Consider the following 27,935-nt stretch of genomic DNA (forward strand, 5'->3'; position numbering starts at 1 on the left):
TTTCCTAGTGTGTTCATTTTCATTATATTTGCTTTTCTTTCTTTCTTTTTTTGCCCGGCTTTTATTTGCTTTTCTTGAAGTACTTTTTCTTGGAGAATAAAATTAACTGCAGGAATCACTGTACTGGTGTATCTAGATATACTTTGTAACTGACTGTTATCAAGAAACCAACTTCTCTTTGCCTAGCGTGGTGGCGCATGCCTGTAACCTCAGCACTCTGGGAGGCAGAGGCGGGTGAATCACTGTGAGTTTGAAGCCAGCCTGGTCTACAAAGTGAGTCCAGGATGGCTAAGGGTACATAGAGAAACCTTGCCTTTAAAAACCAAAAACCAAACCAAAACCAAAAAAAGAATAAAAAAAAAAAAAGAATCCCAAATGTGACGGGCAGTGCTTTAGGCACCCGAATACAAGCAGAAGAGAAAATGTTTTGCCTTTAGGGAGTTGAATTTTAGTGGGAGTTGTCAGGGCTATTCTCTCCCTCCTTTACAGGAATAGTGTAACAGAACTTTTTTTTAAAAGTTCAGGTCTTTACAAGTAGCTTTGAACTGTGTTCTAAGAATTGGCTATTGGATTAAAGCAGCATTTCGTAAGTACTTGTTTGGATCTGTAGAGATGGCCCTACAGCAAAGGCAGTGAATGCTGCCCGACGTCTCACAGTAGACTTCCATGCTTGGCAGCATCAAGTTCTGGCAAAGCATTCTTTTCCCCATCCTCAGCACCACTGCGGTTACGTCATGTTACGGGGTGCTGGGCTAAAGGAGCGTCACCCCCGTTCTCCCATTCCCTAAGTTTTCATCTGAAAAGTTACTTCAAGGCCATTCCCCTTTTTTCCTCCCATTCCATTCTCTGGAACCTCCCCCACCCCCTTTTCTTTGCTTTCTCTAGATTATTTCTTTTCTCCTAGAATCGTCTCCCGTTTTAATTTTCTTTAGGAACATTTAGATGTTAGGTTACCTTACATTCCACAAGGAACAGTGTGTATTTTGCTTCCACTTTCTCCCTTCCCAAGTGTCTTTTCTGGGCAGAGGAGCTTTTCATGGCTGGAGGATTTCTGTGTTTTCAGAAAGTGGCACCGTTCCCACGGCAATTACCATCATGAAATTCGCAGAGGCTTGAGAACTTCAGTCTAAGTGAGCAAAGCAAAACAACCCAGTTATGGGTTAGGTCATGTTCAAGAAGGGTACGTGGGAATTAGCGAATGGGCAATGTCAAAGTGGGACTTTATTAAACGACTCATTAAAACTCCAAGAACGAAACCTCTGCTGGAGAACTGAAATTTCATTTCGTGTGTGTGTGTGTGTGTGTGTGTGTGTGTGTGTGTGTGTGTGTGTAAGCGCGCGCACGCGTTACGTGGTGTGTGGAGGTGAATCTGCAGAAGTCGGCTCTCTCTCTGAGCAGTCTCACCAGCTAGACCTTTAAAGATGTGAATGCAAAGCTCGACACCTACAAACAGAACTTAGGAAAGGCGAGGAACAGCATAAACTCAGCGGGAGCTTCCAAGGGCAACCTTCTCCGCCACCTCAAGCCGACTCTGCGCACAGGCTCGGGAACGCTGCAAAAGTAGCTTCCAGAACTTTCCAGGCTCAGTGGCGTCCTAAGGGGTGCGGTCGGCTGAGGGGAACCGCTCACCTCTCCATACCTTGGCGCCCGCCACGCCCCCGCGTCGCCTCCCTCCCCGGAGCGTTTGTTTACGTGACGTTGCGTAGTAGGCAGGCCCCGCCCCCGGCCCCGCCCCCGCGGGCCGCCGCGTTTCCCGCGCCTCGCCGCTTCTCCCCTTAAAAGGACAATAGAGGCCGCGGGAGCGCGCGCGGACGCCCTGCCCTGTCCCCCGTGCCCCGCCCCGCCCCACCGCGCGCACGCGCCCGTATGCAAATCAGCTCGATTCAAGAGAATTTGGTCCCGGGAGCCGCGCGTGCGCAGAGGGAAAGCGGAATCTACACCTCCGTCCGCGGTAGCAACTGAAGAACTGCAGGAGACAATCTTTCTGGACTCGGCGCAGGCGGAGGGAGTGCTTGCAGGGTGGCCGGCCTGGTGCAGTGTGCACCGTGGGGACGCTGCTGCGCGTGGAAGGTGGGTGATTCTAGTTGGGACACTGGTGCAGAACTGTCTCCGAGGTTCTGCTTTCTGTGATTTCTTCTTCTTCTTTCCTCCCTTTGCCTCCCCCGCCTCCTCCGTCCTTCCTATACACAAACACACAGGAAGTTTTGTCTTGGAGATGGCAACGCGGGGAGCGCTGTCCTCGTGCTCTCCGGACTCCGGATTCTTTTGTAAGGAGGTGTTGGATATGCGCTTCTTAATTGGGGAGGATATTTGAGGTAAACCGAAAGTCAGGGTGTGGGGAAAGTGAGTGCAGCGTAGAAACGAACGAGCAGCGGCGGAGTTGCATCCACGCCGAGGGTGACAATGACTTTTCTCAGTCGTAGGGTTCCCCACGGACCCGGAGAGCAGGGTCTGGGTCGCGGAGCCCCTGTGGACTCCGGCCAGGGGCCCAGGCGCCGCGTGCACCCGCGTGTTGCGCTCCCGACGGTTTGCACGCGGGCGCACAACAAAGCCGGAGCTTGGAAACTTAAACTTGCCACTGCCTGGAGCCGGCGAGGGCGCACGGGCTAAAAGGCAGCCGGCGAGGGCTAGCGCCGGGGTTGCGCGACGCACGCACGCGGCGTGGCGTTGTTGGCCAAGTCCGCCGGGACGCGGCTGCGACAATGAGCGCGCAGCAGCACGCGGTCTGCGCACCCGGGTGGTGCCGAGTGGTCTCAGCACCCCCGAAGTTCGCTCGCTGCCCGCCTGGGTCACCTGTAGCGTGGGTGCGGCTGCCACGCGAGGGGTGGCTGTGGCCCGCGGAACCACGTCGTTCGACCGAGGGCGGCGGCGCGCCCCGCCGCGCGAGGCACCCAACTCTTTTTTTCCTTTTTTTTTTTCTTTTTGTGCAAGTGATTCACCTGACAAGCCACGTGCCTAGGGCCGCGACCGCGCAGCATCCGAGTGTGTCCGGCTCCGAGCGAGCCGCGGGGGCTGCGGTCGCCGTCGGGGCTGTCGGGAGCAGGACAATGTGATTTCCTGGTGATGGCGTCTTGCCAGTTTCCAGAGCACAGCGAAAAGTCGCCAACTCGCGGCGTGCGCGCGGCGGGGACCTCCAGGCGTTTCTGATCGGGGGACTCGCAAAAGTTTGGCCCCAGGGGCCGGCGGCCGAGTGCACCCCGACTCGCGTGGGTCCCCGGGTCGCCCCGACGTCGCCGGACAACAAAGGGCCGCGTGTGCCCGAGCGGCGCGGGCGGGGCGCAGGGCTGCTTTTGTCCCTCCGGTCCCCTCGGAAACTTCGGCGGCGGCGGCGCGGCGAGGCTGTGTCCGTGGGCGCGCATCAGGCTGCGGCCACCGGGCGACCTGCGCGCGGCGGGACGCGCCCGGCGGGGCGCACGCGTGGCGGGAGCTCCGAGGCACCGGAGGCCGCGTCTGGGAGGTCCGTGCATCCGCCTTTGAAGTGGAACTGTTGCCATGTTTGAATTACGTCAGGCCGAGCGTGCGGAGCGGCCCGGGAGCGGAGGCGCGGCCTCCGGGCGGCGCCGGCGGGGCGCGGGCCGTTGTTCCAGCGCAGGTGAGGGTGGCGCGTGGGGCCCGGAGCCCTGCAGCGCTGTGCCCCCCGCGAGGAGTGGCGCTCCCTGACCCTTCCCCCGGGTCAGCGATACACGCGGGGAAGTTTCGGGGCGCCGGCCCTCGAGCCCTCTGGGAAGTGGCGACTGAGGAACGAGGGGTGCGTGCCGTGCGCCTTTGTGTGTTTACACGTGGGGCGACGGGCAAAGCCCAGGGCAGGTTGGGCAGGGCGGCTCGTGGAGACCCGTGCAGTTTGTTCTGGTAACCAGCACCCCAGCCCGCCCCTAGTTTTTATTTTCTTCTCACCTTTCATTGCTGCAGGTGAAGAATGACTGCGGAGCCAGACGGGCACCCGTACCCCCTTCCACGTTAGGAGTTCCGTTCCAAGTAGGGCTCTTCGCCCTCTTCGTGTTTTCTATAAAGAAGTTTCAGGCAACTTTTTGCCTTCTTTTAGTAAGAGATGGGAAACTTGTTTTTAGCAGTATGCTGAAAGCACCTGCTTTTGAACTGAAGTTTGCCAGACTTGAAAAACAATTTTTACTGAATCGTGCTGCAACAGCGAACACTGAAAGCTCAGGAATCGGTTTTATTTTTTGTTTTTAAGTATTCAGATGATTTGGAGGATGTTATGTGTTTTGGCCTTAAAGCATGCAGTAGTGGGATAAATCTCAGAGATGACCTTGAGAACGCCTGCATTTAGGGAGAGGGGCCTTTCACAGAGGTAAAGGATACGAGGAGACACTGCTAGGGAGCCCTTGCTGGCTTCACAACTCCTGGGAACTGGGGCTGACCTTCGAGTTACCCCTCTTACACTTTTTTCCAAGCTAAGTTTTTTTGGTATGTGGCTCCAGGCATAGCTCAAAAATTATGCTGGTTTGACACATGGATGCTTCTTTGGTATTTGGGGTTTGCCTGCAGTCTAGACATCCAGCCAGCAGCAACACCGTGTGTTGCTTCTTTCTCTGTTCCTCCTGTGTTTCAGTTTGTCTTCATCCAGGTGTGGCCTGGACTGGGAAATAGCATCTGGGATGCTTTGTCCTGGTGCCCCACACAAACCAAAGGCCGCTTCCCCGATTATTGTTTTGTTATTAGAGAAACACATTCCTTTCAGGTTTTGGTTGACCGAGCTACAAATACTGAGAGGCAACCCATCCTGGGTGCATTCTTTTGAAGTGAATAAACAGCGTGTGTCAAGAAAACGGAAAAATAAAAACCTTGGATGTTATAACCTTGGCTTTCCTTTGGGCGGCTCCGGGGATGTGAAAAGAACTTGAGGTGCTTTGCAAACTTTTTTTTTTTTTTAAGCGCACTTACTGTCGGACTTCAGCATCCTAGGGAAGTGCGCACATACCATGTAGAACTGTATGATTCTGTTCTTATAATCATCTTATGATCAAATGGTGTTTGTGAAAGACTTGAGTGAGTTAAGAGAAAAAGGCTGTCTTGTGTTATCTTTGTGGCCGGAGATTTTAAAGGACGTGTGTGTGTGTGTGTGTGTGTGTGTGTGTGTGTGTGTGTGTGTATCTGTACGTGAGGCAGGAGGACTAGTTGGGAGTCAGACCCCTCTTCCATCACAAAAATTTAAGGATAATTCAGGCATGTGGTCAGGGTTTATTGGCTGAGTCACTTGCCAGCCCTAAACGTGCTATGCTTGCTTTGAACTCCAGGGTATAGCACTGCAGGGTGTACCACTGCACTGCCTCCACAGCTATAAAATAATCCTTCCCCAGCAAGGCTGGTTCTCTGTGTAGCCCTGGCTGTCTCAGAACTCACTTTGGAGAACAGACTGGCCTTGAACTCAGAGATCCTCCTGCCTCTCTGCCTTCAAGTGCTGGGATTGAAGGTGTGTGACACTAAGCCTTTTAAATGGCAGAGTCTTACTTTCTTTTTTTGAACGTTTGCTTGTTTTTAATGTGCATTGTCATTTTGCCTGCATGCGTGTCTGTGTGAAGGTGCTAGATCCCCTGGATCTGGACTTAAAGACAATTGGGAGTTGCCAGGTGGGTGCTGGGAATTGAACTTTGGTCCTGTGGAAGGCAGCACTCAACACTGAGCCTTCTCTCCTGGCCTCAGTGGGAAGATCTTAAGCTAAGCTCCTAAGGCTGCTTTGACGATAAAGCACTTTTCCATGGGGAGCCCATAGCAGTTGTTTAGAAATAGGTCTTCTAGGCTGTCGACTTGGCCTGCCTGCTGCTCTTCCTAAAGGCTCCCAGCATCCGTGCCAGGTGGAACGCAGCCACCTGTAACTCAAGCGTCAGGAGATCCGTCGCCCTCTCCTGGCCTCTTTGGGCACTTTCAAACTTGTGTGTACCCAAATTGACACACATACACATAATTAAAAAACAAATCTTTTCAGGATTTGAGCTGTCTCCCCAGTGCCCCAAAACAATTATTTTTTAAAACCTCCTTTTCCCTCTGGAGATGATAAGGCCGATTAAGTGGGAAGAAAGGTAACACATTTCTGGAGCACTAGCTTAGTTGTTCAGAATGCCTAGGAATGGGGGCCGGATGTTGTGGCGCCTGTAAGCCTTTAATTCTGGGCCTTAGGCAAAGGCCAGCAGCCCTGCTATCCCTGAGGCCACCCAGGGCTACACAGAGAGGCCCTGTCTCAAAACAAAAAAGAATGCCTACAATTTTACTTTGTCCATTTTTTTTTCTTCCATTTGTGATAATGGCAGTGATGCCGATTGTGCAGAGTTGAAAATGACCGAGCTGTGGGCAGTAGGCAGCTGTTGTGTCTCACAGAGGCTGGATAGGTAACGCTGAAGCCTGGATCGGTTACCTTACCCAGAGAGACCGTGAATGCCGAGGGGCCCCTCCCCCACCCGCAGAAACCAGTTCTAGGAAGACAGTGCCCTCAGCTTCTGTTCGCCTTCCCAGATCTGATTCAACCATTTTACACCAAAAAGTCCGGTGAAGACCTAGTAAATGTCACCGCTTTGTTCCTCATTCCTCCGCGGGGCTGCCCTGGGGTCCCTGCACTTTTTTTTTTTTAATTTATTTATTTTTGCAGACTTACGTAGGAAATTCTTGATTGTCTTTCTGTTCCCAAATGTCTTTTCTTTCTTTTAAATTGTTCCTGCAACTGAGAATTCTAGTATTGTAGGAGTAATCTAAAAATCTAGTCCAGAAAGAAAGGCATTTGTTTCCAAGGTGAGAGAGAGAGGCTCTCCTCCAGCACCAGGAGTACAAAGGTCACGGGTGGCTGCTATGACAGATAGATTTTTGTTCTGGTACAGAAGTTGAAACCTAAGCTGGAAGAATTCCCTCGTAGTTGCGTGTTGTAAGTTTGATTGGGTTTGACGGTTTCATTTGGTTAGTGTTAATTAACGCTGGATTGCAGTAGTCCTAATTGTGAGGCTCATTTCTCCTAATTGCTTCCCTCTCGAAATGAAAACGAAATATTTTTCTACCATGTGTTATGAAAATTCTTTACCATTAATCTTAGTGATTCATTTGGCTTTCATTTTCTGGAAATCTATATTTATTTTTTTTTCTTACATTACAGAAGCCCATAGATTAAATACTAAGGAAAAATTACTTTTGAAAACTTAATTTTTTTCCACTTATTTTGTATGTGTAAATATTTTGCCTGCATATATGTATGTGTACCAAGTAAACGCCTTGTGTCTGCAGAGGCCGGAGGAGGATGTCAGATCCTCTAGAACTGGAGTTAATTGATGGTCTGACTGGCCATGTAGGTGCTAGGAACTGAACCTCGGTCCTCTGGAAGAGCAGCAGTGCTCTACACTTCTTGTCCTGCCAGGGTTAACTTTTCTTTAGTTTCTCAAGAGACAGGGTCTCTGTATAGCAGTCGTGACTGGCCTGGAACTCAGAGATCTCCCTGCCTCTGCCTCTCCAGTGCTGGGATTAAAGGCGTGCACCACCACTGCCCTGGCCACCCTTGAACAGAGGAGATAACGCAGTAAATAAGTAAGTAAGTAAGTGAAATCTTGTTTCTTAGATATTTTAACAAAAGTGTGAAAGAGCTGGGCATTGTGGCCCAGGCCTGGAAGATTTAGGCGGGGGAATCCAGGGTTTGATGTCGTCTTCAGATATATGGTGAGTTCAGGGCCTCCTGGACGGGCGACCCTGCCTCACAACAGTAAAATTGAGCTGGTTGGCGGTGCACATCCTTAGTGCCAGCACTGGGGACGCAGAGGGCAAGCGAATCTGAGTTCAAGGCCAGCCTGATCTATAGTGAGAGTTTCAGGGCAGCCAGCGCTACACAGAGAAACCCTGTCTTAAAAAAACAAAACAAACCAGAGAATTGAAATGATGAGGGGCTGGAGAGGTGACCACACACACACACACACACACACACACACACACACACCAATAGAAATTAAACAGACTTTAACGGAATAAAAGCATGAGAACATCTTGTGAATAAGCTTCCCTGAGGGAGGGAAGAAGGGAGGGATAGGAGGTCACCCAGACAGAAGGGCCAGCCTGGGTACCGAGTGCCTGGTTATCAGGTCTGGCTTGGCCCGGAGTTAGGGCTGGGTGCAGGACCATTATTAAAACTGGGACCTGTTAAGCCAGGTGGTGGTGACGCACGCCTTTAGTCCCAGCACTTGGGAGGCAGAGGCAGGCGGATCTCTGTGAGTTCGAGGCCAACCTGGTCTACAGAGGGAGTTCCAGGACAGCCAGAGCTGTTACACAGAGAAGCCCTGTCTCGAAACCACCCTCCCCCACCCTCAAAATAAGTGGGAGCTGCTGGAAGGCAGGCAGTGGGATAGATCCTGAAAGGCTTTGAGTTCCTTGCCAAGGTGTTCAGAGCTTTGCAGCCAGAGTGGGTGGGTATCCTGGAAGGATGATTAATGTTTGAGGTGTAGGAAGCTAACCAAGTCAGTCCTGACAAGAGATCGGTTTCCAAGACAAACAGAAGTAAAGAAAATAGCGGACTATCAAAGGATCTTTTTTTTTTTTTCTCAAGACAGGGTTTCTCTGTGTAGCCTTGACTGTCCTGGACTCACTTTGTAGACCAGGCTGGCCTCAAACTCACATCGATCCGCCTGCCTCTGCCTCCCGAATGCTGGGATTAAAGGTGTGCGCCTCCACGCCCGGCCCTATCAAAGGATCTTTATGAGAGTTCTCGGAGAGACAGAGAAGTAAGATTTTTGTCTGTGGCTGTGGATCATAACCAGGGAAGCTAGACACTGTGGACGTGTTTGGAGGGGCAGTGTTACCATCAGTTTGGGGCATTTAAAGTTTAGAAAGTTTTGGCGGTCCCTTGGCTGTGTATTGGATCAGGTCAGGGTTGTGGGAGAATTTCCTGAGAGTGCACCAGCGCAGACTAATGGGGAAGTGAAATACTCAGAGGGCAGTGGGAGAGAGAGGAGCTGGCATTAAAACAAAACTGTCAGCTGAGGTAGGAGTGTAGCTTAGTGCGCACAGTCCTGGCTCCATCCTTACTACCACCAAAAACAGCTGTCAGTGCTGAATTCCGGCCCGTGCTGGCCCTGGTGTTGGTGTGTGATATTCAAAGCGTTGGGATTTAGCCCTATTTTAAGGTGACCTAATGATTAGGAACATTCCTGAAGTCTGAGTCACGTGTTTGTCTGCTCATCCCGACTGAGTGGAATACAGGCCTCGCTTGTGCCTTGTTCTGTGTCCTGACGCCCCTCCTTCTCCTCCCCCCCCCCCCCCCCCCAGTTACATTTCAGAAAACACTCCGTTGAATACCCAGGGCATATTCTAGGGGTGGAAAAGTTTGTTTCAGTAATGTGCAGATCTTACCAAATTCAAGAAGGGGGAGGGGGGAGAAGTGCCCCGTGTTTTCATACACTTGTCTTACAGCATCCTTGGCAAAGGAGTGAGATTTCCTTGAATCATGCTGAAGGGCCAGTAAAATTAGAAGCAAGTTTTTGGTTTTTGTTCTTTTGGTTTTTCGAGGCAGGGTTTTGCTGTGTAGCCCTGGCTGTCTGGAACTCAGGACTAGCATGGCCTTAAACTCAGATCCACCTTCCTTTGCCTCCTGAGTGTGAGGAGTAAAAGGCCTGTGCCACCAAGCTTGACTGGAGGCAGTTGCTCCCCACCTCCCTCCCTTTTTTAAAAAGATTTGTTTTTAATTATGTCTAAATGTGCTTATGCATTTGGGTGTGTGCCCATGAACAAAAGTGCTGTGGAAGAGGCCTTCCTCTGGAAGAGCAGCACGGGACCATCTCTCCAGCCTCCCTAAAAGCAATTTCTTTACTTTTGTTTTGTTTTTCAAGGCAGGGTTTCTCTGTGTAGCCTTGGCTGTCCTGGACTCGCTTTGTACACCAAGCTGGCCTCGAACTCACAGAGATCCGCCTGCCCCTGCCTCCCGAGTGCTGGGACTACAGGTGTGCGCCACCGCGCCTGGCTTGCAATTTCTTAAATGTGGAGAAGCAGCAGATACGTTTTCACCACGTACTATGTAATTCTGTAACTGGTAATTTTCCTCTTAAGACCGTACGAAGACCCCCAACCCTTCCCACATCGCTCCTCATCTGGTATCGGGTGGGTCAGTTATGTCTCCGTTTATGTTGTGCAGAGGTTTTAAAATACCATCTAAACCTCCGCAGGCCTGGGTTTGTGGCTTAATTGTCAACCTGTGCTATCTTAGCAGAAGACTTGGATGGACCCTTTTCTTAGGAGGTGAGATTTAGACTCTGCCGAGTGCAACCACAGTTAAAAACGCCTCCTCAGCTTATGGTTTCTCAGGGATACAGGGTATGTTTGGTCCTCTAATGCAGGGGAGTAGGCATGTGTCTTGGAAGAGGGGGAGGAGACAGTAGTGTGCCCTTTGCTCCCCTGCTTTCCCTCAAGGCTTCATTGTTTGGGAGTTCTCCAGCCAAGTGGCTGCTGCAGTTCCGAAGTCCTGTGAGCACAGGTTGTGAAGATAGCCCGAGGTTGACTCAGACGCCTGGGTTACCAGTTTCAGGAACTTGGGGATCCCCGTACTGAGTGCTCAGCAAGGCTTTTCATGTTGGCTTCCCCATCTTTCCTCTTTTTTTTTTTTTTTTTTTTTTTTTGGTTTTTTCGAGACAGGGTTTCTCTGTGTAGCCTTGGCTGTCCTGGACTCACTTTGTAGACCAGGCTGGCCTCGAACTCACAGCGATCCGCCTGCCTCTGCCTCCCTAGTGCTGGGATTAAAGGCGTGCGCCACCACACCCGGCTCCCATCTTTCCTCTTGATTCTTTAAAGCTGCCTTCGGATTGTTTCCCGGTTCCTCTGGTTCCTTTTGTTCTGTGTGTAGCTGCTTCTCACACTACTTTAGTGCTACTTTACAACGATGCCTCCTCCTCTTCCTCTTCCTCTTCCTCTTCTTCCTCCTCCTCCTCCTCCTCCTCCTGTTCCTGTTCCTCCTCCTCCTGCTCCTCCTCCTCCTGCCTCCTCCTGTCTATTTTTGTAGTACCTGCAGTGGAGCCAGCTGTCTTAACAGGTGGCTTATCTTTCCATCTGTTCTGGTTTTAAGGAGTTTATTCAGCCACTCTGCCTTTTCAGGTTCTTGAGGTCGAATGAAGGTGTGATGATGTTAACTGCGGTCGGTGGGTGTGGTGCTCCTGGTTAAGAACAGGTAGCAAAGAGCAAAAGTCTGCCTCGCGTTTGCATCTCCAGAGGGTGGGTACCACTGTTTTTACTTAGGTTATTAACAGATCCGTGCACAACAGGCTGCAGCATAACGCTTTGTTGTGGCTATAGGCGGGGACTATAGGTGGGGGCTCCATATATTAGATGTGAATAGAAGAGGGTCACCAGGTCAGGTGCAAGGAATAGCTGACTTTCTTCATTTTACCTGTGGCCGGAAGCGGGGCGCGTTCAACTCCAGGTGATGGTTTTAGCTCCTCTCTTTCTGCTGGAAAGCCTTGGCCCGATTCAGGGCCTTCTTGCCCCCTTTGTGACCAGACATGGTGCCTATGCCCTTTCCCTTTTCCCTGATTCTTTGTTTCATTTTTATTATTGTGAGACACCAATAAAGGTGAACTTAAATGATACTTTTTGTTTTTATTTTTTATTATGTTTTAGGTGCATTTCCCCTGCATGCATCATGTACCACATATGTTCCCGGTGCCCAAAGAGGCCAAGAGGGTGTTAGGCTCCTGGAATTAGAGTTAAAGATGGTTGTGAGCCACCATGTGTGTGCTAAGAAGTGAACCTGTATCTTCTAGCAACATAATGCACTTAACTGCTGGCCCAGCTCCAGCCTCTCTTTTTTTTCTTTTTGAGATGGTGTTTCTTCATGAAGCCCTGTCTGCCCTGCAACTCTCTTTAGACCAGGATGGCCTCCAACGAAGAGGTGTGTCTGCCTCTGCCTCCCAAGTGCTGGGATTAAAGATGTTGGTCACTGCCACCTGGCTTCCCACCTGGAACTCCCTGTGTATATTATTGAGCTAAAGCTGTCGGTCTGCCTCAGCATTCTGAGTGCTGGGTTACAGGAGTGGTACACACACACTTCAGCATTCCGAATGCTGGGTTACAGGAGTGGTGTACACACACACACACACACACACACACACACACACACACACACACACGTACGTGTGTTGGGGTGGTGTAGTGGAGGCCAGAAAGGATTGTGTCCCCTGGAGCAGAAGTTACAGGAGGGCATGAGCCGGCCGGTGTGGGAGCTGAGAGTGAGAGTACATGCTGCGCCATCACTTCAGCTGAGCCCTTACTGTTGTTCTAACAGTACCTTTGATCCTCTTTATTGAGCAGAGTGTCTAAGCTACTCATCTCTTATAATTTTACCAGCTATTCACTTTGCAACAAAGTAGCCATACTTTGGTATCGCTGTTAATAGGATATTTAAACAAGGAAGTTGTAGGAAAGTGTGTATGTTGAATGGGTACGTTATTACACAGTAACTATTTATTGTGGATAATAAATTGAGAAATCATAGCTTGTAGCTTCTGGTCTGCTTGCATTTATGACTTTGAGATGCAATTTGAGGGGGTCATAAAATTTACTCTTGTTATGCATACAGTTCTGTGGTTTTAGATAACTCAGTTGGCCATCACCACCACTCTCTGGAACTTTAGAAAATTGCCATTTCAATCAGTATTTTAAATCCTTTTTTTTTTGTTGTTTTTTTGTTTTTTTTTTTTTTTTTTTTGTTTTTTGAGACAGGGTCTCTCTGTGTAGCCTTGGCTGTCCTGGACTCACTTTGTAGACCAGGCTGGCCTCGAACTCACAGCGATCCGCCTACCTTGGCCTCCCGAGTGCTGGGATTAAAGGCGTATGCCACCACGCTGCTTGGCTTATTTATTTATTTATTTTTTTACTTTGTTTCTAAGTTTAATTTTCTGCTGTCCCTCAAACACAAACTTAAGGATGAGACTGGGGTTTGCTCAGCTCAGTCAGGAAGCAGGTGATTGCCTCTGGGCCAGAATGAGTGGTGCAGTGAGAGTGCTTGCCAATGCAGATGAGGTACACAGCTGACCAGGTGAACTAGCTAGAAGGTTCCACAGGAACTCAGAAAAGGAAAGAACTGCCACCAGACATCTCAAAATTACAATCAACCCGTGCCAAGCCCACTGGGTCCCCTTCTCTGATTTGGGGGCTGTGCTGTGTCTGGGACTTCACTCCAGGATTTGGTAGATGTTTTTCTTTGGGACATAAGTGGCTCCTTAGGTTTTAGGAAAATATTTTCAGTTAATCTCAGGCCCCTCCAAACTTCAAAATGGTTAAGTGTTAAGTACAAACCAGCATTCAGCTGGGCCGCTGTAAACAAGGCTGGGAAGGAACACCCCTGTGTGTTTGCTGCAGACTCCCAGGTGCCTCTTAGGGCTTGAGGAGCGCTCAGGGTAGGCTTTAGTGGAGTTAACAGTTGCTCAGTAAGACAGCTTGGGTGTTCTTTGACTGTTGCTTCCTTTCTCACAGCACTGTTTAGAGGAGGATGGACCTCGGTTCTGCTCTTGTTCAAGCAAAAGCCAGGCACAGGAACGTGAGATGTTAAGGGTGGAGCTAAAAGTCCTGACAGGGGCTGTGGGTTACTTTCGTGTCTGTCCTCACCGAGACAGTTACTGATTGACAGTGACGGTTGGTTAAAAAGCCTCTGTTGAGCAGCGGCCATAGCATTTATTTCTTCACAGCTTGTCCGTGGTGGTAAATGAACCAAACTGGCTTCTTGGTTTATGTAGCCTTGGAGGCTAGCCTCACAGCTTAGAGATAGTCTGAGTGCCCTGGAGTTTGGGCGTGGTGTCTTGTGGGGGAGGGAGGGGATTGTGAGGGAAGGGTATGGAGCCTCCTTGCTCTGCAGGAGGCTGAGGTTTCCTAGTGCTATTGATGATTGTAAGAGGAACTGCGGACTTTTGACCTTGATGGCGAGGGCGGTTAGAGAAGAAACAGACAGACATTCAGGAACTACGTTGTCCGCTTCCTCCAGTCTGTCACTTGATACTGTTGTGGCTAAAGTGCTGTGACTTGGGAGGGCATTTTCTTCAAGTTTTCCTGTGAGTCTGGTTTTTTTAAAGTCTCATTCTTTAGATTTTTGTTGTTGTTGTTGTTGTCATTATTGTTATTATTATTTAGAGCATTCTTATTTTTCTTTTACTCTCTAATGATCCAGCTACTTTGTTTTCCTATCTTAACTTTTTTTTTCAGGTAGCTGCTAGTTTAGACTTAATATAGAGCATTACTGATCTTATTTATCCATCTTTGCCTTCTGCACCGAAGAAAACATGAGAGAGGAACAGCAGATTGACAGTTGCCTGTGTAGCTGGGTGTATCAGTGCCTGCTCAGCACTCAGTAGGCAGGAGTTTTTTTTTTAAACCTCAGTATTTTCGCACTTTCTTTGATCTCGAACAGTGGTAACACACGCCCCTCGAAAGAAAGAGGTTACTTCCGGGCCTCTCCATGGCCCTCCTGCAGTCCACTGAAGAGCACTCAGGCAAGAGATGAGCTAGTGCCATAGCAGAAGAAGCCCGTGTTTTTATTTCTAAAATCCCAAGGGTGGTTCTGGGGATGTAAGTGCTCCCTTTTCTTGCTCTGTGTGGTGCTTTTGTGGTAGCAGGTAGTTGGGAATACATACCCTCTGGTTGGTTCCCATGTTTTTTAATGATCTCACTTGGCAGACTAGGCTGACCTTGAACTCGTGACATTCCTATGCCGCACACTCGGTGGCTGTCACCGGCCTCCAGCTTGAAGATAGTTTTGTTTTCCTTAGTGTTAGGAGTTCATTTTCACTCAGCAGTGCATGAATATGGAAGCGTGGATTTCTGTCGCCTTCATGTCCTCCTTTCAGCTAAGTGTGACTGTATAGAATTCACACACACACACACACACACACACACACACACACACACACACACCATAGCATGGCGTTGAGGTTGGTGTACATGGACAACCTGGGTGCTCATAGCAAATACACCCACACTTTCCTAGTGGGGAATTGCATTAATGCAAAGGCACAAAAACGCCAAGATTTGGTTGTGTGTGTGTTTTGTTTTTTTTTGTTTTTGAGACAAGATTTCTCTGTGTAAGAGATCTGGCTGTTCTGGACCTCTCTTTGTAAACCAGGCTGGCCTGGAACTCACAGAAATGAGTGTACAGCATCATGCCCCGCTCAGTACCAAGATTGTTGTGACTAAAGTTTTAGGCACATTCTTTTTGGCATATGGGTATGTGAAAAGACACAGTACAGACACTGCCACTTACTTCATGATGTGGTTAAGGTTTTTATTACAGATATGAGCGAGCCAGGGCTCTCCCTTTGTGAGAGAAAGGAGACCACCCAGAGGTAGAGAATAGAGAGAGCATAGACCAGTGGGAATAGCTGGGGGAGGGCAGCACTTGAGCTGGAGTGAGCTTCCGGTGAAAGGAGGGCAGAAGAGAAGGGCCTGTGCAGAGCCTGGAGCCCACAGTGGCGGGAGGATGCTGGTAGCAGCTGCAGGTAGCCAGCCATGTGTCCTGTGAGGACTGTGATGTAGTTAACCCATGATGCTGTCCCGTTCCTAGAGCATTTGCCGGAAGAAGCGAAGGAGGAGGTGCATGTCTCCTAGGGAACACGCTTTCCTGTATTTCTGTGTACTAGAGTAGTAGGTCTACGGCTCTCCCTGTGCTGGGGGTGGAGCAGAGGAGAGGACACATGGTTTCTCATGATTGCCCTCCGCCCCTTGTCTTCACAGCTACTGCCCAGAAGAGAAGATGTTTGGTTTTCACAAGCCAAAGATGTACCGAAGTATAGAGGGCTGCTGTATCTGCAGAGCCAAGTCCTCCAGCTCGCGGTTCACGGACAGCAAACGCTACGAGAAGGACTTCCAGAGCTGCTTTGGGTAAGGCTAGTTATGTTCCCTTCTTAGAGGGGGAAGCGGCCAAATGTGTGCAACTATTTCCACGCAAAGCAGCGGAGCAATATGATGATGATAAATAATAATAAGTGTGTGTGTGTCTTTTTGGTTTTTTTGAAACAGGGTCTCTCTGTGTTGCCTTAGCTGCCCTGGAGCTCCCTCTGTAGACCAGGCTGGCCTCAAACGCACAGATCCGCCTGCCTCTGCCTCCCAAGTGCTGGGATTAAAGGCGTGCGCCCCCACTGCCTGGCTGTGCTAATAATTAAAATCACTAGTTTCCTATTATCTCGATTGTTAAGGATTCATGAGTCAATGCTGACAGGTTACTCAGCTTACAGTTAGGAACTTTTTGTTCTTTGTAAACAATAGAGTTTGTAACTTTGCCTTTGTAAACAATACAGTTACATTTTAACTAGCTGACAATATACTTAATATTCTGCCCTGAAAAACTTTACAGAGCATGTTAACTTTCCAACTATAAGCTACCTGGGTAAAAAAACAAAAAACAAAAAAACTTAGTGCTTGAGAGAGAGAGATATTGAGATTTCGTGTACATGTGTATGCATGTATTTGCATGAGACAGGCATTGATTTTGATTGATTGCATATGCATTTTTGTTTGTTTGTTTGCTTTGAGACAGAGTTTTTCTGTGTAGCTTTGGCTGTCCTGGAACTTGCTCTGTAGACCAGGCTGGCCTCAAACTCCATTCACTCTTTCTCCAGAGTGCTGGTATTAAAGGCGTGTGCCACCACTGGCTGGCACACGTGCACATTAGAGTGCTTGTATGTGCTGTGGGGTTGGGTCAATCTTGAGTGTTGATCCTTACCTTAGAGGCAGTTACTCTAAGTGTTGCCAGGCTGCCTGGCCTGTGAGCTCCTAGAGACTCTCCTGTTTCTGCTTCCATACCTGGCTCTGTAAGTTCTGGATTTTGAACACATGTGCTCCTGATGTTTGTTGCCTTAACCACTGAGCCATTGCCCGGACCATGGCGTTTTTTACGTGTATGCACGTCTTTGTGAGGGTGTCAGGCGTCCTAGAACTGGAGTTTAGACAATTGTGAACTGCCAAGTGGGTGCTGGAAATTGAACCTGGGTCCTCTGGAAGAGCAGTCAGGGCTCTTAACCACTGATCCATCTCTCTAGCCCCTTATTTTTTTAAGGCCCACTCTCACTGTGTAACCAAGCTGTCCTGAAACTCCGTAGACCAGGCTGGCTTTGAACTCACAGAGATCTCCCTGCCCTTGCCTCCTGAGTGCTGAGATTAAAGGTGTGCAGCACCACACTTGGCTGTTTTAAAAAAAAGAAAGAAAGAAATGGAATGCATTGATTTGATTGAATGGGTCTCTTAGAAGTTTTTTTTTTTAACTGATAATTTCATATCTGTACGTTTTGATCAGATTTATCCTTGTTCCTTCCCACCACTCACCTGGCTTCAACTGAATATGTGTTTCCTCCCTCCACCACCTCCCCCCACTTAGGGGCCAGGAATGGTGGTGCATGCCTTAATCACAGCATCCAGTGGCAGAGACAGGCAGATCTCTATGAGACCACACCAGTCAATAGATTTGAGTTGCAGATAACCAGCGGTGTATAGTGAAGCCCTCCCTGTCTAAAAGCAGCAACGAAGTAAATGAAACACATAAAAGACTTTCTTTTAAAACACCTCTGACTCCACTTAGTGCTGCTCTTACATACAAGGGTGGGTGCGGGGCTGCTTATTACATACACGGGTGGGTGCAGGGCTGCTCCTACATACTTGAGTGGGTGCAGGACTGCTTATTACATACATGGGTGGGTGCGGGACTGCGTATTACATACAAGGGTGGGTGCAGGGCTGCTTATTACATACACGGGTGGGTGCAGGGCTGCTCCTACATACATGGGTGGGTGCAGGACTGCTTATTACATACACGGGTGGGTGCAGGGCTGCTCCTACATACATGGGTGGGTGCAGGGCTGCTTATTACATACATGAGTGGGTGCAGGACTGCTTATTATATACATGGGTGGGTGCAGGGCTGCTTATTACATACATGAGTGGGTGCAGGACTGCTTATTACATACATGGGTGGGTGCAGGGCTGCTTATTACATACATGGGTGGGTGCAGGGCTGCTTATTACATACATGGGTGGGTGCAGGGCTGCTCCTACATACATGGGTGGGTGCAGAGCTGCTCCTACATACACAGTGGGTGCAGGGCTGCTCCTACATACACGGGTGGGTGCAGGGCTGCTCCTACATACATGGGTGGGTGCAGGGCTGCTCATTAGAGCATTAATTTCCATATCTGAAGTCCCATAGAGAAGCAATGGGATAAGTCATGTTACGATAGTCAGAAATCGCATTTATGAACCATACATGGATGTGTTTTTCTCCAAGAGAAGTATCCACACGAATCCGTACGAGAGAAAAGCGTGACGCCATGTTGCTTTCTTGTCAGGTTGCATGAGACTCGCTCAGGAGACATCTGCAATGCCTGTGTGCTGCTTGTGAAACGATGGAAGAAGTTGCCAGCCGGATCAAAGAAAAACTGGAATCATGTTAGTTCTTCTCTTTCTATGTTAAAACAACATGAGCATCACCACCCCTGACCTGTATCACCAGGGCAGAAAAGGCCAAAAGAATAAAGAGAAACACTAGCCTTGTAGTATCTCCTAGACTAGGAATTCCCAGAATTAGACATGGATTCCCCCCCCCCCCCTTTCAGAACGACATGTGGCTTTGAACTCTTGAATACGTAGTCTTGAGTGAGTTTTGTGTTTACTACTTAACTAGCTGTAGACTCGCAGGTTACAAAGCTCTTAGCTGTCCACAGAGCTACTGTGGGCCTGAATGAGACACTGCCTATAAATAAAAGCTTAGATGGATGCTGGTCTGTGTTCACGCTGTGGTTAGGTCAGCAGTATATGTGAGCTCTGTTGGCGTTGCTTACTCATGACACTAGAATTTTATTTTTTGGTTTTTACAAGACAGGGTTTCTCTGTGTATCCTTGACTGTCCTAGACTTGCTTTGTAGACCAGGCCGGCCTCAAACTCACAGCGATCCACCTGCCTCTGCCTCCCAAATGCTGGGATTAAAGGTGTGCGCCACCACACCCAGCTAGAATTTTCACAATATATAGTTTTAGATCTTTTTAAGAGTCATGTGGGTCTCTTGTGTTTTCCACCTGTGTGAGTGTGGGGTTGGGGATCTTGGATCCTGGGAGCTGAAGCCGCGGGCAATTGTGAGCTGTCTGGTGTGGTTGCTGGGCGTGGCGCTCGAATCTGACTGAGGAGCAGCCCCCTCATAATTTAACTGAGATGATCTTGAGCAGCACTTCATTTTCATGGTTTTATTTTTCCTGCATGAGTGTCTACATGTCCGTGCGCACCACACTGCACCCCTGGTGCTGGCATTTGGTGAGTGCTGTGAGCCAAGCTCACTTCTGCAAGAGCAGTGGGCGCTTTTAGTCCCTGAGCTGTTGCTCTGGCCCGTGATGCTTTTTATTTATTTTTTGGTCCTAGGGATTGGAACGTGCTAGACTAAAGCTGTGCTACTCAGAGCCCTGGTCTAGAGTTTTGTTAAATTCTTTTATAATGTTAGCTGGCTTCTCAGATGCTTCTTTTTGCTCTTTGCTTTGCTAAGACACAGTCTTGTGTACCCTGGCTAGCCTCAGGCTTCTAGGGTGGCGAGGACAACTTTGACCTGTCTCTGGCAAATTTATGAAATTTATATTGCATATAATATTTGGCATAAGTAGGCAGGTGTTTTTCTTTACACAGCACAGTGTTGTCCTTTGACAGTGTTAAATTATTAGAGTAGGTTTCTTGTGGACCCATTAACTTAATATGTAAATAAGCGTTTCTTTAATAGCTTATCTGAGAAAATCACGATTGTGATATTTGCAAGTGATGGCAACATTTTTACCTTGAAGGCCTAAGAAGTAGATCCATGCCGTGTCAAACACTGGAGACGAGCGCTTCTGTGGTTAATAGCATGTAGAGTTAGCATGCAGAACGGCCATAGCAGGCTGACTCTTTTGCCATGTAACAGACAGAGGTACCCATGAACCCTCCAACACTCTTGTATAAAACTGGTTCTCAGGTAAGCATGGGCCCAAACAGTACTAGCTATTCAGTATTTTCTTCCAGGTGGTGGACGCAAGAGCAGGACCCAGTCTAAAGACAACACTGAAACCAAAGAAAGTGAAAACCCTGTCTGGAAACCGGATGAAAAGCAACCAGATCAGTAAACTGCAGAAGGAATTTAAACGCCACAGTGAGTTTGTGATGTTTAGCGCTTGGGGCTCGTTTACGTACTGTGAATCCTGTTTTTGCTTATTGTCTGCTAAGCACTTCCTGTTTTAAAGTCTTAGCCTTTGGAAGGCACTATTGACTTGGTGAATAATATGTTCTTATTTCTGTGAAATATAACTCTGATAACGTAAAGTAACTAAAGCGGCTTGTAAGATCCCGGAGTGGAGAGGGACCCATTCCCACAGTTGTCCTCTGAGTTCTGCCCTTGCACTGTGGGAATGTGTATGCCAAAACACACGCAGCAGCGACGGCAAGCTGGGCAGACTCAGGAGCCAGATAAGGGGCAGGGTGGCTGACAGGCTTCGGTGAGAGGCCCTGCCTCTGTAAAGTCTGCCTTTCACGTATCATGGGTGAAAATACATGGACGTAAGCCAGCAAATTCTCTCTCTCTGTCTCGCACACAGAGAGTACGTGAAGGAGATAGCAACTTTTTCAAGTCATACCAAGACTTTGTATCTTTATTGACATTTGTAGTTCTCTAGACTGTGCACTGCTAGGTTACTTATTTGGGTTTTATGCATAAGGAGATTGGTTTCTGGAAAGTAACTTTAGAAATCACAAATCACATGGAGCGAAGTAGCTTCTGGGCTTTGAGGTGTAAGACACACATGGTGTAGCTGGGTGTGGTGGCGCACGCCTTTAATCCCAGCACTCGGGAGGCAGAGGCAGGCGGATCGCTGTGAGTTTGAGGCCAGCCTGGTCTACAAAGTGAGTCCAGGACAGCCAAGCCTACACAGAGAAACCCTGTCTCGGAAAAAAAAAACACACATGGTGTGTTGGGTTAGCGTGTGAATGTAGGCTTCAGGCTGGGTTCCGGGACTGTTGGTGGTAAAGGCTGTGTGTTTAGTTTACACTTTGAAAAGGCATGCAGCTCTTGTCAGTTGGTAGCGCCTGCTTCAGCCTGACTTAGAGCTGCTGGGTTAAACACGGCCATATTTCATGGTGAGAATGTCGTTGTTCACAGTAGGTAGAGTGACCAGGCTGTCTCCTTCCATCCCTTTACTGAGTCATAACTACAGGAGAAAAGATAAGTAGGAGTTGCGAGGAGTCTTGGTGGTTCTGAGTCAGAGAAGGCTGAGGCTCTGCTTGTTGCCCACCTGTCTTCATGCCTGGCTAATCCTAACCGATGGAGACTTACAGTGTCTGTATTTCACTCTATGTAATGACTATATATCTCAGTGTTCGAAAGTCTACGGATATCCCAGCTCTTAAATGTTAAGAAAAAATGGTGCGTGCTGAAATTTCAGATTGTTTTGTTTTTGTTTTTGGAGACAGGGTTTCTCTGTGTAGCCTTGACTATCCTGGACTCGCTTTGCAGACCAGGCTGGCCTTGAACTCACAGAGATCCGCCTGGCTCTGCCCCCTGAGTGCTGGGATTATTATTTTTAAAAACCCTCAGCACTTAGGAAAGCGAGCCTCCCACACATAGCTTCCTGCTGGTGTTACTGGGAAGTTTAAATATCCCCTCGATTTACTCCTTTAAGGTGTGATTGATACGCTTGGTTTTGCTTTTAGGAAGCTGAATACCATTTATTAACGTGAATTAGCATGCTAATAAAGACAAGTGATACTTCATTTAGATGTTTAATTTCGTTATTTAGCATTTATTAAGAGGAATTTGTGAGATCCTTGGGTCTGTAAGCTTTTATTTTCCTTATACGCTTGAGCTCAAACCCAACGCCTCATGTATGCCAGGAAAGCACATCACTACTGAACTGCACTTCCTGCCCTCGTAAGCACGACAGAAAAGTGTTTTAGTAAGGCTGGGGAAGCAGCTCAGCATGCTCTTGTCGAGGACCAAAGCTGGACCCCGCAATCACCCTTATCTGGTGGCTCATAATGCTGCTAACTCCAACTCCAGAGCATCAGTTAACTTCTGGTCTCTAAGGGTGCATGTGTATGTATCCATGCACACGCATGAAATTAAAAATAAAGCTGTTTCCTGGGTTAGAGGAAGTTAAAATGGTGGTTGTGATATTTATAGTATAGAGCATAGTATCCATCAACCAAAAGGTTTATTTTCTGGCTTTTATTTTATTTTGGTTTTGGTTTTTTTGACATCAGGTCTCTACATAGCTCTGGCTGCCCCTGGCTCTTTGTTTTGTTTTGTTGTTTTCTTGCTTTTAAATGCATGGAACAAAACGATGCTGGTTGTAGATCTGAATTAGAGAAGTAGGGCAGCAGTTGCACGTGGTGAGGCTGAGAATGTCTTCTGTTTTTAATGCAGATTCTGATGCCCACAGCACCACCTCAAGTGCCTCTCCAGCCCAGTCTCCGTGCTACAGTAACCAGTCAGATGACGGCTCAGACACAGAGATGGCTCCCAGCTCTGACAGAGCTCCAGTCTTTTCCTTCTTAGATCTCACCTACTGGAAAAGGTAAAAGCACAGGCGAATAGCTAGCGGCACAAACAGGAGCTGGACCAGCGGGAGTTGAGCAGACTCTGGGCTGTGCGTGCTCTTCCTGTGAAATTAATGCGAGGAGGCATAGCCACGGTCCTTACGTCCGTGTGGATTGAGTGAGGCATAGCTGCTCTGACAGTTCTCACTGAAAAAAGGAGAAGTGGTTAAAAGTCTCTTAAAATGTCATCAGTGGGTGTCTTAGTTTCATTTTCATTTCTGCTTGCTGTGATAAAATAGTTGGGGGGAGAGGGGTTTATTTTACCTCACAGTTTCAGGTTATAGGTCACAGCAACAGAAGCTTGGGGACCAGCCACATCGTCATCACTGTCAGGAGCTGAGGAAATGTGTGAACCCCTGTGTGCTTGTGCTCAGTTCCTTCTCAGTCCAGGGGCAGTTTTCCCTCCTCACTTAGATCATGTCACGTTGGCAGTTAAAACTGTCATGGGGGGCCAGGTGGTGGTGGCACATGTGTTTAATCCCAGCACTTGGGAGGCAGAGGCAGGTGTATCTCTGTGAGTTTGAAGCCAGCCTGGTCTACAAAGTGAGTCCAGGACAGCCAGGGCTACACAGAGAAACCCTGTCTCAAAAAAACAAAACAAAACAAAAAAAACAAACACAAAAACCAGCCAAACAAAAACCTGTCGTGGAGACAGGGAACACTCAGGCCAGGTTTAAAGTATGTATGTGGCCAAAGACCAAAAGCTGACAATTTTATTTATTAAAAATATATTTTATTAATTTATTCAATTATTTTGACTGAACCTACAAGCTGACTCTAAGACAAAGGTATCAGATTAAGATTGAGGAATGGATGAAATAGTAGATATTGAGGTAAATTTAAACACAAGTTTAATAATTATGTCACCCACCATGAGCCAGGTACATGTACCTTTAATCCCAGCACTTGGGAGGCACAGATAGGCAGATCTCTGTGAGTTCCTGGCCAGCTTGGTCTGTGGAGTGAGTTCAGGACATCTAGGGCTACTCAGGACAGCCCAGACTTGAAACACACCCCCACCTCACCCTCCCAAAAAGTAATTGTGGGAGTTTAAAATGAAGACAAGCTAGTGAGCTTGCCTGGTATTTGAGAGCACATTCTAGTTAAGAGCAGTTAGTGCTCTTGGAGACAACCTGAGTGTAGCTCCCAGCTCCCTTGTCTGGCCACTTGCACCTGGCTATAACTACAGCTCTAGGTAACTTGATATCTTTAGGCCTCCGTGAGCACCTTTACAGACAGACACACACAGAGAGAGGAGAAGGCTAACTACTTGTCTGAAATATTTAAGATAGTGGATTTTTGTTGTTTTGAGTTTCTCTGTAGCCCTGGCTGTCCTGGACTCACTTTATAGACTGCCTGCCTCTGCTTCACAGAGTGCTGTGATTACAGGCGTGCACCATCGAGCCCAGCTGATGATAGTGGATTTAAAATGTTTTGGTGACTAAATAAAATGTACTGAGTAACTAGAATTTGAAAAAGGAAAGGGTGGCAAGACAGGGAGAGGGGACCAGAAAAACTAGAGTAATACATAGCGTAGGGCTGGGCATATAGATAGGTTCCCCAATTAGTACGTATAAGGACCTAGGTTCAGTCCATGCCTAGCTTTGCCCAGAACGAAGAAATAATAGAATGCAAATTAGTGGTCCCAGTGATGGTAGTTTCGGTTAAAATACTTGAAGCTGGCTGATCAAAAACCACTTACGCTCTAGCAAGGGGTAAAGTATGCTTTATATAAGATAAAGTTTAAAAACTAAAGAGACAGGGAGATAACATCCCGCAAAGCAATGTAATATAGACAAACCCCCCTATAAATGGAAATGAAAGTTTAATATAAATAGGAACTTAGCTGAGCTTGAGGTTGCTCCTTGACCTCAGCAGTGAAGGTAGAGACAGGACTGCAGCCTTTGATGGTGAGCTGGTCTAGCCAAACTGCTGAGCTCCATCTAGGTGGGGTGCTGCCTCAAGAAACCAGGTGGGGATCAACTGAAGAAGACACCCAGCCTTGTGCTGCAGTTTCCCTACACACGCTTGCACACGCACAGCACCACGTTAAGACGTGTGGATAGTGACAGGAATAGGTTATTTTTATGGATAATCTGATGAGGATTTATGAAGTATGGGAATCCTAAAAATAAGCATAGAAATAAAGGGGACCAAAAGGTAACAGGTAGTAGAGATTGTCAGAAAGGAATGGGATATGTTTTAAAAAGCAAAACAAAACTCCTGCCAGGCAGTGGTGGTGCACGCCTTTAATCCCAGCACTTGGGAGGTAGAGGCAGGTGATCCTTGTGAGTTCGAGGCCAGCCTGGTGTACAAAGTGAGTCCAGGGCAGCCAAGGCTACAGAGAGAAACCCTGTCTCAAAAAAACAAAACAAAACAAAAAACTCCTAACCAAAAAGTGTTCCAAGGGAATAGAATGGAAACTAGAGGGCTGGGAAAATTCCGAGCAGATAAAGGTGGCTTACAGCCAAGCCTGACACTTGAGCTGGATGCTCCATGGTAGGAGGGAACCTACTTGAGAAAGTGCGAGCTTGTAATATGTCTTGTTCTCCACACCTTTTTCTTTCAGACAGAAAATATGCTGTGGCATCATCTATAAGGGCCGTTTTGGGGAAGTCCTCATCGACACGCACCTCTTCAAGCCTTGCTGCAGCAGTAAGAAAGCCACTGCCCAGAAGCCCGAGGAGCCGGCGCCGGCGCCTCTGCCCATCTCCACTCAGCAGTGGTGACTGAGGTTCATGTAGAGGGAAACAAAGAGTGATTCAAACTTTGAAAAAGACCACAAAACAACAAACTGACCCTCCTATTTTTAACTCGGATACCTGCTATTCTGCCAAAAGACATTGTCTAGAATAGTTTTAATGGGTTGCCCTCCTTACCCCCATCCAACAAACTGAAGCCAGTCTGTAGCTTACTGCGAGAAGAGACATGTACATAATATTTAAGATGCTGAGTATTTCATAGGAAAGCTGGATGCTGCTGTAAAGTGCTCTTTAAGTCTTTTTTTTTTAATCCCCTCTAATGAATGAATTCAGGGGACTTTCAGGGGACAGAGATGGGATTTGTTGTGTGATAAACCATATATGTAGTTAGGTCTTTCTGTGGAGAGGCAGTGGTTGGGGCATTTTTTTAAATGGCTGGCTACTCTTGTTTTCCCCCTCACAGTAATTTGTCATAACTCAGTAGATGACCTGCCCCTAGTGGTAGTTTAAAAAGGCTGAGGTGTTGCCAAGGTTCTGACAATGCAGACCTGTACTACTGATTATTAAGCAGGACAGAATGAGCTTCCTGCACATAGCTTGAAGGACAAAGCAGCTTCTGAACACGGTGAGCACCGTGTCGCCTCCTTCATCTTGATTATTTCGTAAAAGACTTGACGTGAATCTCGTAAAGCAGAACCGAAGCTCCTCCTGAGGAGGGCAAGCCTGTAGCGTGGGCAAGGTCCTAGGGTTGCACCAAAGCACCGCCACACGGGAGGGAGCACGCGCACGTGCGCCTAGAGACCACCTCAGCAGGACGCATGTGGTGCATGAGGCACATTGATGCTGCTTGGGGCGCGTTTTCTTAGAGGGCCTGCAGTCTGTATAAATGGTTAACACGGTGTTACCCGACTGTCTGGGAGTTGCTGAAACTCACAGGATTCAGTTCTAGCTCTGGATTACCTCAGTTGGCCTTTGTGGAGGTTTTATCTGTAGAGTAGCTCTTTGCCTTGTCACAGCCGTGCCAGGGTTAGGGGTTTTGTTTTCTTGTTTTTCCTCCCGCTGTTTTAAGGTTGCCTGGCAGAAAAGGGTTGTGAGTGGGGCTGAGTTGGCTGGCTACTTGGCGCTGGGCTTCTGAACACCAAGAGGGCTGAATGGGGTCCCTTGCCTGTAGATCTCCGTGAGGCGTGGGCTTCTTAGCAGAACCCCGCTGAAGTTGTCAGGGAGACAACCGAGCCACTTCAGACCTCTTCAAGGAGGCGCGTGTGGCTGCTGCCTTACTGTTCTGTTCTCAACGATTGTTTTAAAAACTGGATTTTAAAGTCTGTTAGTGTTTCAAAAGGAGAGCCACATTTTGGCATCCTGTACTTTTAAACGTTGTGTGTTTCTTCCTTTTAGAAAAAAAAATCTACCTAGACAAGCTACCATATGCACATACGGCCCAGGGAGTGGGTCGGTTCTCCACAGCCCTTGCTGTAGTAGGGTCCAGCCTTTACCATTCTCCTGCGTTACTTTGACATGAGACTTTTTTTTTTTGTACATTTTGGCTGCAGTATTGGTGGTAGAATATACTTTGATGGATCATCTCTACTTCTGTATTTATTTATTTATTACTAGACCTCAACCACAGTCTTCTCCCCTCCACTCTGCCTGTAGGACGTACTGTATGTAGTCATGCACTTTGTATTAATATATTAGAAATCTACAAATCTGTTTTGTACTTTTTATACTGTTGGATACTTATAATCAAAACTTTTACTCTAGGGTATTGAATAAATTTAGTCTTATTAGAAAATAAAATGAGCTGTTTTGTGGCTTTGTTTTAAATGTCTCTGGTAAGAATTTTTCAGGGCCTGGAGAGATAGCTCAGTGGTTAAGTTGAAGGACCCAGGTTGGAATCCCAGCATGCATGTGGTGGCTCAAAAACATGTTTAGATTGGGCGAGTCCAGGACAGCCAAGGCCACACAGAAACCCTGTCTCAAAAAGCCCCCCCAAAACAAACAAACAAACAACAACAACAACAACAAAAAGGCATTTAGCCAAGTAGGTAAGGGTGTATGCTCCCAATCCTAAAGTTTGGTCTCTAGAGCCAACTAGGAGAAAACTAACAACCTTTAGATTGTTTCCCTCTGTCCTTAACATGCCAAGGATCAGAGAGCTTTTATATAGAATATGTTTCTCAGATTTCAGAAATAATACATTCTTGGGCTGGAGAGATGGCTCAGAGGTTAAGAGCACTGACTGCTCTTCCTAAGGTCCTGAGTTCAATTCCCAGCAACCACATGGGGGCTCACAACCATCTATAATGAGACCTGGCGCCCTCTTCTGGCCTGCATGCAAAATACTATATATATAGTAAATAAATAAATAATATATTCCTATTTTCTTGAGCTGGAAAACTTGTATAGACTGTTCGGTTCTGTCCTTGGTATGTAAAGAGTCAGAATGTTCGTGTAAGAGCTAAACCTAGGTGTAGCCAGCCTTTGCTTCTTGTTATCCCCCCTCCCCGTGCCTTCCCCCCCCCCAATGCCCAGTTCACCCAATAACACTGTGTAGGAGAGAAATGAGGATTGAGGGGAGAGAGAGGAAATGGGAAAATACCTGAATTTAATTTCTTTCCTTTTATTTCTTCATTCACACCAGCTACTGACAAACTGCAAACAACCTCCCTAACTGACCAACACCCACCCCA

At 47.8% G+C, this 27,935-nt stretch overlaps 1 protein-coding gene across 3 annotated transcripts; it reads left to right on the plus strand.

Annotated features, from left to right (window-relative positions):
* Window positions 1–1,804: 1,804 nt before the first annotated feature.
* Window positions 1,805–27,042, plus strand: SINHCAF (SIN3-HDAC complex associated factor). Of its 3 annotated transcripts, none has more exons than XM_084764874.1 (6): window positions 1,805–2,070; window positions 15,685–15,831; window positions 18,288–18,387; window positions 19,979–20,105; window positions 22,371–22,521; window positions 25,113–27,042. In XM_084764874.1, exons 2-6 carry the CDS (start codon window positions 15,704–15,706, stop codon window positions 25,270–25,272), a joined length of 666 nt encoding a protein of 221 aa, XP_084621000.1. In that variant the 5' UTR covers window positions 1,805–2,070; window positions 15,685–15,703; the 3' UTR covers window positions 25,273–27,042. The 3 variants fall into 3 exon arrangements, with proteins under 3 accessions (XP_084621000.1, XP_084620998.1, XP_084620999.1); XM_084764872.1 differs by lacking the exon at window positions 1,805–2,070 and adding an exon at window positions 3,507–3,592; XM_084764873.1 differs by lacking the exon at window positions 1,805–2,070 and adding an exon at window positions 11,018–11,178.
* The last annotated feature ends 893 nt before the right edge of the window (window positions 27,043–27,935 follow it).

This window comes from Acomys minous, assembly GCF_964271855.1.
Source record: "Acomys minous genome assembly, chromosome: 17".
NCBI lineage: Eukaryota > Metazoa > Chordata > Mammalia > Rodentia > Muridae > Acomys > Acomys minous.